Source organism: Pseudophryne corroboree, chromosome 1 (genome assembly GCF_028390025.1).
Source record: "Pseudophryne corroboree isolate aPseCor3 chromosome 1, aPseCor3.hap2, whole genome shotgun sequence".
Lineage (NCBI taxonomy): Eukaryota > Metazoa > Chordata > Amphibia > Anura > Myobatrachidae > Pseudophryne > Pseudophryne corroboree.
The window spans coordinates 445970276-445986566 of record NC_086444.1 but is presented as its reverse complement, the minus strand read 5'-3'; the positions used below and the strand labels follow the sequence as shown (position 1 = coordinate 445986566).

At 41.2% G+C, this 16291-nt stretch overlaps 1 gene segment (V, D, J or C); it reads right to left on the bottom strand.

Annotated features, from left to right (window-relative positions):
• Nucleotides 1–7557: 7557 nt before the first annotated feature.
• Nucleotides 7558–15392, bottom strand: LOC134932079 (Ig gamma-2C chain C region-like). The segment is given in 5 exon segments: nt 7558–8455; nt 10695–11012; nt 11974–12306; nt 13352–13630; nt 15383–15392. Coding segments are annotated over 5 exon segments (1263 nt in total).
• Nucleotides 15393–16291: the final 899 nt, after the last annotated feature.

Here is a 16291-nt window from a genome sequence, read left to right as displayed (position 1 = left end):
CTAAGTGCATAGCAAATTTACTTGGCGCAGTCGCAGTGCGGACATTGCGCATGCGCATTAAGCGGAAAATCGCTGCGATGCGAAGATTTTTACCGAGCGAACAACTCGGAATGAGGGCCATGGTTTTGCCCAACTGCTAAAAAATTTCCTGCTGCGATCAACTTGGAATTACCCCCACAGTTTTTTAAAATTTTTTTACATGTATTTGGACTTTTTCATACCTTCTCTATCCATGTCAGCATAGAGTTGGTTATAAACCTTGTGGCTAGCGCAGCGAACCACTGAGCCCGAAGCGTGGCGAGTGAAACGAGCCCTGTGAGGGTATGCCTTTCTACAATTGGGGGTCCCAGATGACAAAGCTATCCACACAAACCCCAAAAATGCAAAAAAAATCTTGTCTACATTTTTTATGTCGACCATTTTCATGTTGACTTTTTGACCCTGTCGACCTTTTGACCCTGTTGATCTTTTGTACTGTCTACTTATTTCATGTCTACCTTATAACCCTGTCGACCTTTTGACCCTGTCGACCTTTTGACTGTCTAACATTTGGTGTCTATCTATTGACTGTCTAACGAGACACTGTCTATCTGTTATACCACACCCATTGGAGGGATGTATTATAAAGCCTCAGAGTGCTGCCTGGGCTGCTGCGCATGCGTGGTCCCACCCACTGACCACACTTGCACAGTGGCCATTTTTGGGGAGGGTTCCGAGATTATCTGTCTGAATCCGCGATGTGTAGCCCATAGGTTACAACGGTCTATCACCATCTTTAGATGGTGGTAGCTGCGGGGGGCCAATCTTTGGACTTCTTTGCATTCTGGAAGTTGGTAAATCTAGCAGCATCGCATCCCCCATAGAAACCTATGGGGGATGTGGCTGCTGGTGGGAATACATGGACCACAGCAGGTATAAGCGATATCTGCTGCAGTTCCTCTGTGATACATTCAGAGGATGATTAATATTTGTAGTAAACCCCTGAAAACGGGTGTTTTCAGAGCTGGATTAAGGGGGGTGCCCCGGGGATACGTACCCCGGGCCCCCCTTTCCAAAAGGGCCCCCCCCCGCCGCTATCCCACAGATCGGATCTGTGTTCTGATCCGATCTGTGTTTCTGAGCTGTGGCTGTCATTGCAGCGGAGGTGTCCTGGTCAGCTGCGCTCAGCTGTTTTTCATGTGGTGGGTCTGCAGGGTGCGCGCAGGCTGGTTCATCGATTGCTGATTGCCAAGTCGTTGCCTAGCTGCCGGGGACAGACGTGCAGGAGGGTTGATCGCGGCAGAGTCTGTAGCGGCTGGTAAGTAACACACACACACACACACACACACACACACACACACACACACACCTCACTCTCTCATAGGGGCCACACTGTTTTACGTGCCCCGGGCCCCCCATGGTCATAATCCGGCCCTGGGTGTTTTTAGGGATTAAGTGGCAAATATAATCTTCTCTGCTACTGCTGGACTGTTTCAGACAGGCAGATGTATTGTTGATTTTGGTTCCCTTTATACTTCCCAGTGTATGAGAATAGAAGTTATGTATGGGAAGGGCACTGTCAACACCACTGCTTGGCTTTGGAGAATCTATTGTAAAGGTAAAGTAACCCACCCGTGCTAGTTGGACGTTTCATGTATTCTTTTCTACGCTGTTGCTTAAGAAGATCTTTATCTACCACAATACTGGTTTTACCTGAATTCATTATTCTCTAGTGCTTTGTGTTTGATAGTGCAGGAAGTATATTTACTAAAGTGTGGGTTTAAAAATATGGAGATGCTGCCCATAGCAACCAATCAGGTTCTACTGATCACATATGTAACACCTTCTAGAAAATAAAATCTGAAATCTGATTGGTTGCTAAGGGCAACATCTCCACTTTCCTAAACCCACACTTTAGTAATCAAAGGAGGGAACTGAGCATTTTCTAATTCTTCCTGCTTTGGATAAAAAATGTTTTTCCCCATTCTGTGCTGAGTAATAAGGCCCGTACACACTGGCCGATATACCGGCCGTTCTCTTGAACGTCCGTTATATCGCGGGACCGTCGCCCAGTGTATACGGCCGATACATCTGTGAACTCCGTCGTTCACAGACGTATCGCGTCGGCCCCGCAGCACAGCTGACGGCCAATATATATCTACCAATATATTGACGCGTCGCTGTGTGTGTACGGGGTGGTCGGCCGGCCGCCCGTACACATGCTGCTGCGGCCAGCAGTGATTGACAGCTGAACTGGGCGGGCGTGTGTACACGCCCGCCCAGTTCATGACGTCAGTCGCCGTCGGATTGGGTAGTGTGTATGCTCAACACACTGCCCGATCCGTCCATAGATCATCTTATTTCATTGCAAATCTGACTGCAACTCAATTTACTCCAATTTGTGGTATTAATGGCAACATTGCTGCAATTAATCAAGTTAATACAGGTGTGTACACACGGTGAGATAAATCTGTAAGATTTTGACTATATAGTCAAAATCTTATGGAAAGTTAGTGCATATCTCAAGGTGCTGGGCAGGTTGAGATGCCGATTCGATCCCGATGCGCACTCCCATGGGGTCGGAATTGTAGGGCTAGATAGACTGTGCAGGCAAGTCAATCTTGACTATCTAGTGTACTATCTAGTATAAAGTAGTATCTAGTACAAAGTCAAAATTGGCACTTAGTCAAAATCGTACATAGACAAAATGTCAAGCACAGACAGTGAAAATATGTACTATCTATGCTATCTGGGCTCTGGGGAAGTTCAAGGGAAAATTGCATAGTCAAAATCGGGCATAGCAAGCATCCAACAGTAACTAGGTCGACAGGGTCTCCAGGTCGACATGGTGTCTAGGTCGACAGGTCAAAACGTCGACATGAGTTTTTTTACAATTTTTCCCCTTTTTTTGACCTTTTTCATACTTAACGATCCACGCAGACTACGATCGGGAATAGTAACTTGTGCCGAGCACAGCGGTAGTGGAGTAAGGCACCTTGCCCGAAGCATGGTGAGCAAAGTGAGCTATGCGGGGTAGGGAGGGGGGGGGGGGAGAGGGACACGATGCACTAATTGGGGTTCCTGGTCACTGTACAGAGAAAACGACAACAAAAAAAGATTAAAAACTCATGTCGACCTTTTGACCTGTCAACCTAGAGACCCTGTCTACCTTGTTACGGTCGACCAATAGTGGTTGACCTAGTTACTGTCGACCTTGCATACCACACCCGAGGTTCATTCAGGTGTAGACCGTAACATACGGTTTGCACCTGCATCCTGTGTAGTTTTAGTTATCAGATACAGAACCTGAGGTAACTCACCTTAACTATTGTGATGGTTGCGCTGTAGAAGACACTTATTAGAAACAAGATGATGAATGTGGCTGCTGTGGACCAGAGACTATCTTCATCATCCTCACTGCTGCAATCCCAGATTATATAATCCACTGTAACATAAATTGGAAAGAATCATTATTACTTGTTGTAATTTGCATGGACTTTTAAAATCATGATAAAAAAAGTTAATCTCACATCATTTTACAATTTCATATTATTAATGGTTATGTCGATATTTTCTGTCTCATACTGTTGTACATTTTACAGATTTTAAACCTTACGAAACAATAAATTACAAACCAAATGAATACTGAATAGGCAAACAGAATGGGTTTGTTGATTAATAATTAGTTAATACACTGAACATAAAAACCACGGGGGGAGGTGGGGGGGATAGGCAGCAGGACCCAGGCCCCTCTGACAGACCCAGATAAAGAGTGGCCATCTCCCCTCGGTGCCACTGTATTTAGGCATCTGTCTAGTGCAAGATTAAAGGTGAAACCATTTACTAAAAGGTCCTGTTTTGAAGAACACCAGTAAAAATCTTCCCGTGACCCCTCACGTGAGAACGGATAGCATTTATATTTGTTTGTCTGTATTTAATGCATGCTTTTGGGGTTTCAGCTACAATTTCTCATTACAAGTTGTGACTTTCTATATATTTATCAGATTTAAAAGTTATATAAACAGTTGCTGCCTATTGTGTAATACTTGAAGGGGTAAATTTACTAAGATAGGAGTTCTATTTAAGATGGGATGTTGCCCATAGCAACCAATCAGATTCTATTTGTCATTTATCTAGCACCTTCTAGAAGATAATACCTGGAATCTGATTGGTTGCAACATCCCATCTTAAATAGAACTCCCATTTTAGTAAATTTACTCCGAAATGTTCATGTGCATATCCAGTTACATATTATAGTTTTTTATTCATGATACGTTTTGTTTCAATTACTTTATAAATAATGGGCCTGACAGTGCATACACACGGTGAGATATTGACTGTCTTCGATTTTGACTTTGCGATTTCCATTGAACTCCCCCAGAGCCCAGATAGCACAGATTGTACTTGAGATTTTGACTATGTGCCATTTTGACTAAGTGCCAATTTGACTATACTTTGTACTAGATAATACACTAGATAGTCAAGACTGACTTGCCTGCACAGTCTATAAATCTTACCGTATGTACACACCTTTACAATCAAATACGCTGTAACTATGCATAATATTTAATATATTAACTTCTAAGCCTTTGTTTCTCTATGTTGTAAACTTTGACTGTATTAAACAATTATTCTACGTGCTCAGATCCACTCATACTGCTGGATCTGCTCCCAGCTTGTCTAAACTCTGTGGGTTGCCAAATTGGGCAAATGTATTTGTTACGTGGTTGCAGAGTATATCTGGGTCCCTATGCAAACATGCTCAGTAAAAATCAGTTTGATTCTTTCTTATCAGTCTTAGTGTAACCTGATCATATTTATTTGATCTTATAGACATGGAAAGTTTCTTATTACAAGATTTTTTTTAATTTAAATTGGGCTTTAAATTGCTATTTACATGTTACAATAAATGTACTAAGGGGGGACAACCTTGCACATTTGGGCATACTGGGCAGAATATTAAGCCTGGAGAAGGCATAAAGATGTGATAAAGCAGTGATAAGTGGCGCAAGGTGATAAGTGCAGCTCATATCTGTCAATTTACATATTGGAGCTGATTTGCTGGTGCATTATCACCTTGCACTTATCACCGCTTTATCACTTCTTTATGCCTTCTCTAGGCTTAATACATTTGCCCCATTGTTAAGGGGGGGTACACACGGAGAGATCTGTGCTTAAATTCTAATCAATCTGACTAGATTGCTTAGAAGTTAAGCACAGATTTCTCCGTGTGAATATCCCACAGCGATAGCAATGTGCAGTCCCGTGTGTCACTATCAGCGGTGCTAGATTGGCTTGCATGCAGGCACAATCTAGGACATCGCTCATTTCACCGCTGGGTGAAATAAGCAGCTCCCCCGCCGCCCCCCTCGCTCAGCACACATCGCGCTGTGCTGAGTGGGGGGAGAGATGTGTGCTGAGTGGTCTGTGCTAGATCGCTCAGCACACATCTCCCCCCATATCCCCCCCCAGTGTGTACGGTGCTTTACACACCTGGCCAAGATGGCCTCATTAGTAACATTATCTATTCATGTAAGCAGTGGTTGGAGTCCACAGTGCCCATTCTATTTCAAGTATCAGGAATTATCCCAACAAGTTATGGTCTCCAGCACATGTGGCTGATTCTTCCACATAGAGTAGGACCACAGATTTGGTCCTGTGATGAGCACAAGAGCTCCTATGCATTCTGGTTGTGATCAGCAGAAAAACAGATTTATCAATTTGATCTATCCGATCAAATGCAGTAACTATTTAATTGAGCAGATTAGATTATTTTCAGATCACATGTTGGATAAATTTGAACAAAATAAAAAAGTTAGAAACACTGGCATGTTCCCAATTAATTAATATATGGATAGATGACCTCAGAGTACAGACAAATACAACAGTAATACAGGTTGAGTATCCCTTATCCAAAATTGAAAATCACCCATTTTTGGTTCCCCTACTGAGATTATGACACATATACATATATATTATATTTTATATCTATAAATACACATAATATATAATATATATGTCATTATCTCAGTAGGGGACACAAACATGTGGGATTTTGAATTTTGGATAAGGGATACTCAACCTGTAATAATAATAATTTTATTTATATAGCGCTCTTTCTCCAACAGGACTCAAGGCTCATGGAGGAAACACTTAAGGTCCAAAAGTAGTTGTCCAATACAGTCACTGTTCACAAGTGGACCGGCTGTAATAGGTATTATTTCGATCACAAGGGTAAAGCCCAAACGTGCCAGATACTGTCCTAACCATCATACTTAGGGAACAACAGGACTATAACTTTCTTATTACGAAGCGATGTTTCTCGAATACTTACAAATATTTTTCTAGTATAGTTTAGAAAATAAAATGTGGCTGGTTGCAAAGCGTTGTTCCATATCTGAGCACACTGCAACATGTTAGTAAATAAGCTGCTTAGTGTTAATTGCAAAACAATCTAGTAGTTTGTAAGACAGGCATAAATGACACTGCTGATCAGTAGACCAAAATTGAGAGAATGTATTCTACAATGTGTCCCATTATATTGTCATGGAGCTTCCTTGAAGGAGAAAAGGAGTGTGTGAAAGAGCGTTATACCGCAGGGCAGTGGTTCTCAAACTGTGTGCCGTGGCTCCCTGAGATGCCTCAGGACACTTGCAGGGGAGCCCTGGGTTGGTAGTCCAGGACCAATTCAAATTATTTATGGTCAATATAATAGGCAAAACCAGTGCTGGTGTCTGTCAATCATAAAATATGTGGACAAGCAAAAGTAAATCTTGTCCCTCACCACCTAACTGAACCTAAGAATGACATATAAAAACAATTTACTTAATTTAATATCACTTTCCAAGTTTCTCAATAAGAAACATTTGGCCTAGGGGTGCAGTGAAAAAAAATTCTGATGCTCTAGGGTTCCGTGATTCAAAAAAGTTTGGGAACCACAGCCGTAGGGAGTATATTTACTAAGGTATGAGTTTTTTTTACAAGTGGAGATGTTGCCAATAGCAACCAATCAGATTCTATAATCTTCTAGAATCAGCTAGATAAATGTGGAATCTGATTGGTTGCTATTGGCTAACACCAAACTAACACCTTAATAAATATACCCCTAGGTCCCTGGAATCCCACCTAACCTCCTATTAATAGTACAATGTAGTTTGTAGATTCATATGTACCACAGAAGTGCAAACTTAGTATACACCTTAATCTAGTATAAAAAAATCTGGTAGTTGGCCATTGAAAATGCCCAATTTGCTGCTGAGAATGTTCCCATTCTACTTTACTATGCCTCATACATATTGCATTAAATAAATGTATCCTATGGGAAATCTGAATTATGTACAAATAAGATATGGTCTCTCCTGCCATAAATGCTATTGGCAGACCCAACATGGGTCAAATTCCATTTGCTGGATATTTCTTTTGTAGCTGTTGATAATTGTGTGTGTTGGCGCTATATGTTTTGTTGATCAGAATAATAAATAGTGCTAGTTAGAAACTATAGATCACTATTTCTCATATATCATAACTATGGTGAGATTAGAAAACAGCATGACAAAACGAGAGACATATTTAGTTTAGTGATATAGTCATAGACAAGAGTTTATTGAAATAAATGCACACGACATAACAGACACAAAGTAAAATCCAGTGTTCCACACACTAGACATACGGGAAGAGATATACGCTGGACAGAACTCAGTTTTACATGAAAAACACATGTTAGGAGCTAGAATGAACAATGTTATACAATGCAGTTTTTTCGCTAGAGATAACTGTATCATACAGTAGTAGGTGATGGAATGTTGTTATGATTTCCAGTGACGTACCACTTACTAACACTGCATTTACTTTAGGTCCATGTTTTGATGAAACCATAGTAGCCAATCAGACCAATACATTGGTTGCCCATGACAAATACATGTAGTATTGGTTTATGAGCACTACTGTTCATTAGAAAAGAAACATCTAAATGGGGGAAACTGCATTGATTGAACATTTGCATCACGTTAGCATTTGTGGCACTGAAACATGATTGCTGATGTTCCACACATCAAACTGATGAAATGTGATGATTAAAATGATAGAGCGGGTGAACAAAAGGATAAGCTATTGGGCCTAGTTCAGCTTCTGGACAGGAAGAGAAAGCACAAGAATCATTTACCCCTAGATTTCTTTATGTCTTTGGAAGTAATGTTTTTGTGCACACCAACGCAGGTATATGTGGATCCTCTGTTCCAGTCAGATTTCTCAATGACTAATCTACTGTACATAAAGTAGTTTTCTTCATCTTCATCCCGCATGGGTTCTGTGTTTATATAGTAGTCTTCACCCTGGACAACATTGTTCCTCTTCCACTGGACATAAATATCCTTAGGGTTGAAGTGTTTAAGTAGACAGATAAGAGTAACAAAGTCATTCAACTGAAGTTCATCTGGTGTCGGTGGATAAATATAAATCACTGGGTCTGTTCCTTCCTCTGAAAATAAATAATTCAATTAATATATTATATTTTTATTTATCTATCTATCTATCTATCTATCTATCTATCTATCTATCTATCTATCTATCTATCTATCTATCTATCTATCCATCCATCCATCCATCCAAAACAGCTCATGTATATTGGTCCAATCTAATAGGTGCTTATCCTCCAAGATATGTATGTATGTATGTATATATTTATTTATTTTATTATCAGTTATTTATACAGCACACACATATTCCACCGTGCTTTACAGAGAATATATATATATACACCCACATATAGTATATACCTATACCAATTAGTTAATTGTTTATATGTAGATAATGACTTGAATGAATAGGCATGGAACCCACTAAATATTAAGTGCAAGTGACTGTGTCAATATTGATCAACACGGGTGGTCTTCAGTATGCCGGCTGTTGGGATCCTGGTGCACAGTATACCGGCCCCCCGGAATCCCGACACCTGGCATACCGACACCTTTTCTCCCTCATGGGGGTCCACGACCCCCCTGGAGGGAGAACAGATAGCGTCGCGCTCCACCATGCCCGCAAGGGGCCCAGCTGTCGGTATGCCAGCGGTCGGGATTCCGGCGCCAGTATGCAGGCCGCCGGGAGCCCGGCCGCCGGCATACCATACTACACCCGATCAACACATATCAGCCACAAGAACCTGGCATGTATTCCCTGCTTACAGTATTTCAACACATAGCAGGCAATGTAAACTCCTGGTGTCTGTCACGCTACCACACATACACTCTATGAATGCTGCCAGAAAACATAAAGAGCTGATAAATGCTGCAGGTATATGCTGAATGTAGAAGCGTTCATGTGTTACTACACTGGGCAGGGTGATCTGGTTTGTAGCTGATCGCTGGTGAGGAGACACAGTTTATTTGGAAGCTGTTAATTCAGGTTGGGATTGAGACACCGGTGGCCGGGATGCTGTCAGTCAGAATACCGACTGCGGCATCCAATGTTGAGAATCCCAACAGGGTGAAGGTAAGTATACTTACCTTCCACCAATGGCCCCCTAACTCTCTCTTGCAGCAGCTTTAACCGAACTCTCCCCCTCCCACAGCCTACGCCTAGCCCTCCCAGGAGTGCCTAAACCTAACCCCCCTGCCCCGCAGCCTAACCATAAACTTCCCTCTGCAGCCTAAACCTCTGATAGACACACAAGAATGTCTATTTTAAATAAACCCATAATAGTGATGTTAGTTCATAAATTCAGTTCCTGGTGGACATTTTTTATTTTTTAGAGAGTGATGATGAAGCGTACAACCGGGCCTAAAAGTGTCTTGACACTTATGGAGAAATTTTGTCTTATTAATTTACAATCCAAAGTGTATCTTGTATATTTATGAGAACATATTTCTCATAAAAATACTTTTAAATACAAAATCATCACCACTGTTGCATGTACTATTAACCGGAGGTCTGTTTCCACTTTGACTGCTGATGGAAAGTGACACTCTTTGTACTGCCCTATGAAAGGATGCAAACTTGTGGGAAATGTGAATTACAGTGTTGTGGACACAGCTTCCTTACACCCAATGCATTTCATCGTTGTCGACTTCATCAGGGTGATGCAATAGTGAGTAATGTGATACAATCTGCAATTTCTTATGTACAACACTAAATGGCAAATAGCCAGTCAATGGTGGCAAACTGTGAAACATCTTCCAGCTCTTATTAAAGAACTTGTTTAAATGAACATCATTCGATATACTTGGTTTTTAAAACATTTAGGTTTTACTTATATACAGTATATATATATATATATATATATCGATATATACATACATACACACACACACACATATATATATATATATATATATATATACCCTCACACACACATATATATATATATGTATGTGTATATATATATATATATATATATATATATATTCATCTAGGGCGGAATGTAATGTATTGACTGCTGCTTTTAAAAAAAGAAAAGTGTGAGTTCGGCCAGCATCCCACACCTCCGGCCAACTCGGACGCCATTACATCCCACCCCTAGTGCCAGTGGCAGTCGTGTATTTACCTAGACACAAAGTGGAAACCAGTGTTACATTCTATACTGTAGGATGAGTTATATTACACTGAATGAACATATGCTTCAGTGTCAAATATTACTCTAATTCTCAACATACTGCAATCCTTAAAATAATTTAAAATCCAGACTTCTACCAACTATTTGGGACACAGACAAATATTCTTACCCTCTCTTTTTTGTATCGTTTTTTCTATTGGTATTGGAAATTCCTCATGTTGGACGATGCAGGTGAATGATTTTTGGGAATTCCAGTCAGATAAATTTATCCTCAAAGTACTTGTAGATTTATATGTGCCATCATTCTGTTGTTCAGGCTCAGGGGTATATGGCGTAGTTTTTTTGCCATCACTACGTGTCCACTTGATGATTAAAGAGCTTGGTGAATCCATTTGAGACACCACACAGGTGAGTTTTAATTCCTTGGTGACATGTATGTCTTTGGGGGAAGGCGGCAAGAGAACAACCTTTGGATGTGTGCCACTCTCTGGAAAGGAAAGTCACAGTTATCATGACATGAAGTATTCGCTGTCACACTGTCTAATAATATACAGTATGTTGTTAAGGACTGGATGTACAGAATTGGACTCTGTAAGTACACAGATACATAAGGTTCCTTATTAATGTAGCAGGACAATGTATTCTAGTGGCACTAGTAACTCATTAAATATATAGAAACCTGCAGTCCTGATATTTCGGAGACTATCCCTGTTTTCGATGCAGAAAAGGAGTGTGGCCTGACAGAAAAGCGGTGATCTCACAAAAATGGGTGCATTTTTGGTTACATTTGGGTATGGTTTGAGTATGTAAAATTGGGGATTTTGACAGGTGAGTACACACACTCACATTTTTGTGTTATCGAGGGATGGCTACCGGAAGAGCGCGATCGAATAGTGACAATGTGGCTGCTATTGCAAAATGCTTTGCCATGACATGTAGCAATCTCATGGTACCCATATGATGATTTAACCATTCATGTTATCTAGTGCAGATGGACAGGGAACACCAGAGACTTGCACATGCACAAAAGAGTTGCAGACACTCATTCCCGGTGTTTATAGCAGAACGTAGGTTAGCAGATGAGCCTTTGGAAAGAATCAAGCAATGGTGGAAACCATCACAATCTTAGCATGGTACGGAAAAAGACCCATCCCCATCAGATAGAGAACATTTATGGTTGCCAAGCATCGGTTTTTGATGACATCCCTAGTGCTATCATAGTTTTGTATTTCTGCTTGCTAATGAAACAAACTCTGCAGAGACAGTTCCGCCTCTCACGTCATCTTTTTATCTCACAGGCCTAATGTGCCTGAAGTTAATTCAACCCTGATGTTGGCTGCCTCTGTCCCTCATTTCAGACAAATGTTAAATCTTCACGAGTATGAGTGGCTTTCTTAATCTAACCACATGTTTGGCCTGGTACTAACCTGGAGGTTTGCTATTCTTACCTGGACACTTCCTTATAAGATCTTCATTTTTTGAGGAAGTTGCTGGATGGTTCACCCTACATGTGTAAACGTCTCCAGTAATCCAGTCCTCCTTTGGCACACTGACTCTGCTACTAGATCCAAAGTTTCCAACATCATCTCTATATGGAGTGGTGTTTGTCGGAGAAATGGAAGTCAGCTGTCCATTCAAAAGCCACTGTATGGAAATTTCACTAGGAGTGTAATTGCTGATGAGGCATACCAGATCCACTGAACCACTCTCACCACAGGAGGACTGCATGACTTCCACTGTGGGTGGGGTCTTTTTGACGTCAATCTTTTTGATTTCACACTCTAGAGGAACAAAGGAAACACTTTAGGCACCCATAATAACTACAATATGAATTATCATACTGGTTAAGAAAACACTAGTATGTATTTTCAACTGTTGTCTCTGATAACCTTACTTAATAGAAGCACATGTTTAGCGAATCGTTTTGAACATGTCATAGAGGTTTATCTATGATTGGTTACTTTAAATATCACATGTCTTTTTACTGTACATTTGTACTGTTAGTAATGAACATATTTACATTTACACTAACTAAAGCCAAACTTAAAGCATTTTTATAGCAGTAATTAAAGCAAAAGTCATCTTATGTGATGTTGACCTTTTTTCTAAGATGTAATAATGCCTAATAATTACAAGAATTGTATGTTAGACTGGACATAACTCATACGCAGTTTTGTAGTAGTGGTAAGAAGAGTGTTATTGTAGCTGCAGTCTAAGGCAGTAGGTGGGTTGGACATACCCCTAACTAATGACTGCAACATAACACTAATGTCAGTATATCAATGTGTACTGTATGATCTAAGATGGCTGGTTATTATTAATAGTAATCACAATTGAACTATCAGTGCATAGTCCTATACATGTAAAGGACAAATAAGAGTACATAATAATCCATGAGATCAGCATAATTTCATGCTACACTGGATTTATAAATAGATAGAAAATCTGCACTGCCTTGTGTACACATAGAAAAGAGGTCAATTCTAGCCATTGCATAGCCATCATAAGGCACTAAGAAATGAGTAAAGATATAGCACTAATTTATACAGGTGATGTAAGTTCACTATATTGCTTTCTATAGGTCACTGAACTCCAACATCACTTCCAATATCATAATTATAAGAAGGGGAGCATTATTCCATATACTGTGCCATTGCTAATTTGAAACATAGCAAATCGCTTGTATTGGATAATCCTTATATTGAGGTGACTTCCTCCACTGACAGACATGGAAATCTTTCATAAATAACAGGGTATGTCTTCCTGTAATAGTAGTTTAGCCAGTCTGTATTTTATGTTTGGTGACTCAAAAAAACAACAACATACCTTCCTTCAGATTCTTTTTCATGTCGCCAACGGAGCAGGTGAATTTATTATTTTTCCAATCTGAGGAGCTAATGGTCATGAAGCTGGTCACTGCAGAGATGTCCTTGCCTATTGTTGTCAGCTGTCTGGCCTTATTGTTCTCCACGTCATTCCATTTTATAATCTTCTTATCTATCGGTATGGCATCTCTGAGAAGGCAGCCAATGGTGAAAGATGGATTGCCGCTGACTATGTCACAGCATGGAAGCAAGGGAAGCAGGGTGCCAGCTGATTCTTTCTCTAGAAGATAAAGTACAAATATGAATTGATAAATGTGAAATAACTATGTAGTGTTTCTGCAACTTTTAAAAAAAAGCACTGTATGTAAATATAACTTTACTATATAATTAATCCTTCCATAGCCAATAAATGTGATTCATAACAAGAAACAAAGCACCCTATCTGACTGCTTTGTGTTTTTAACAAAACTTTCTGATTGTGACAGTGCAATTAGTAAAAAAAAATCAGGGCGTGTTATGATTTAACGCCAGTTATCGTGTCGCCAGTTATCAAGCTGACATGAGAATGCTGAAATGCTAAGCATGTTGACAGTAAACGTGTTAACATTGATCATGCCTACACAGATTATACTGTATGTCAACATGCCAAATTGTCCCTGATGGTCTAGTGGTGTCTTACCTTCTCCTGGCGGCAGCGGTGTGTGGAGCAGTTCTGGCAGTGACGTGTTAACAGCTGCATTTTGGTATACTCCAAACTATCTCCAACCCTCCACCTAGTTCCTAACCCTAAAGGTGCATATACACGGTGAGATTTTGTCTATCTTCCATTTTTGACTATGCGAAATTGACTATGTACTTGCGATATTGGCTATGTGAGATTTTGGCTAGATAGTCAAAAGTCAGAATTTACTTGCCTGCACAGTCTATATAATGTTGCGATACCGACCACGCGGGAGCCGCATCGGTATCGAAAGTTGTGTACACATGGGCGGTGATTCAGAGTTGATTGTAGCTGTGCTAAATTTAGCACAGCTACGATCAGGCACACTGACATGAGGGACGATGCCCAGCACAGGGCTAGCCCGCCCCGCATGTCTGTCCCTGCCCCGTCGCACAAGTACAAAAGCGCTTTTGTACTTCAGGAGTAGCTCCCGGTCAAAGCAGCTCCTGCGCGCTGGCTGGGAGCTACTCGTCGCTGCCCGGGTCGCAGCGGCTGCGTGTCACATCACGCAGCCACTGCGCCCCGTACCCGGCGCGGTCTGGCCACGCCTGCGTTGACCGGACCGTGCCCCTTAAATAGTGGCTTAACGCTGCTGCCCCGCCCCCTCCCAGCCGTCGGTTGTCTGGCATGCGCCGGCGCCTGCGCAGTACAGGCCTGATCGCTGCTGTGCAAACACACACAGGATCGATCAGGTCTGCATTAGCCCCATGGTGAGATATGCATTAACTTTCATTGCGATTTTGACTACATAGTCAGAACCGCAAGGTTATATTGCACCGTGTGTATGCACCTTTACTCTCTTCCCACAGCCTAACTCTAACCTCCCTCCGCAGCCTAACACTCCCCTAGTGCCTAACCTTAATTCCCCCCCTACAGCCTAACTCTCACTCTCCCCCTCACTGCCTAACCCTAACCTTCACCCGACAGCCTAACTCTTACCGTCCCTCTAGTGCCTAATCATATCAACCACCCCCGCTGCATAACCCTAATCCTCCCACTAGTGTCTAACCCTAACTACCCCCCGCTTCCTAACCCTAGCCACCCACAGCCTAAACTTAACCTTCCCCCCGCAGCCTAACCCCAACACTACCACTAGTGCCTAACCCTAACCACCTCCCCACGCCTGCCTAACTCTAACCACCCCCCCTGCAGCCTAACGCTTACCTGCGCCCCACAGCCTAACCCTAAATGTCCAGTGGTGATCTGAGAATGTCGACATTTCACATTTCAGAGGTTGACATTTTCAACATGTTGATATGGTGCCTGTCAACAGTTTGCACCATGTTGACATTTTAATGTCGCTATTGTTACTGCTGGCCATCTAATCGGATATATTTTGTTTAAACCATCAATGCAAATTTGTCAAGATTACAGTATATTTTTCTATATACGGTACAGGTAACCCAATGCACCCGTACAGACTCAAAAGGCACAGGTTCAGTCTCCCAAATAGCAATTATTTGAATTATGACAAATAATGAATATAGAATCAAGATTAATTAGCAAAACAAGTTAAAGGTAAAAGGAGGTAGTTAAGGACAACTTCCCATACTGCCACCCTGATGCATCCTGTCACCCAACCATCTCATAGAGCACGGCTTTACCTTCTGTCACTTATAGAAGAAAACAAGCTAGAAAGCTAAGTATACATAACATCATGTTTTTTTTACTTTAAATGCGAATGTGGAATGTGGAATGCTAATAGTTATAACATCATTACCAAAGAGTACTATTCATTTATTATAAGAAACAATTCACACCTAATTATGAAATAAAGGGTAACATAAGTCCTATGTAAAAGCACCTATCCTGCAGCCTTATTTAATGGGTACAGAACATACTGCAGCTCCCTACTCTACTGTAAAATGAATTTCAGGGAGTTCTCCCACACATGTGGTAGAAATGACCTTACTTAGGATCCTAACCACTTCACGGGGTAGTAGGTGGTCAGGGACTTGTTGTCACTGTTGCGCTCTGATATACGCACAAGACTGAAGGCCATTTTATAAATATCTCTCTCTCTATATACAGTATATTATATCTATCTATTTTTATAAAATAAATGGTTTCATACCTCCCAACTGTCCCGATTCCAGCAGGACAGTCCCGCTATGTGGACACTGTCCCACCCGTAGGTAGGGGAGCCCTTGATCACCTACTGCTCTACTCCACAAAACAGCCAGTGATCACTGAATAGATGCCATGAGCACACGCACTGCA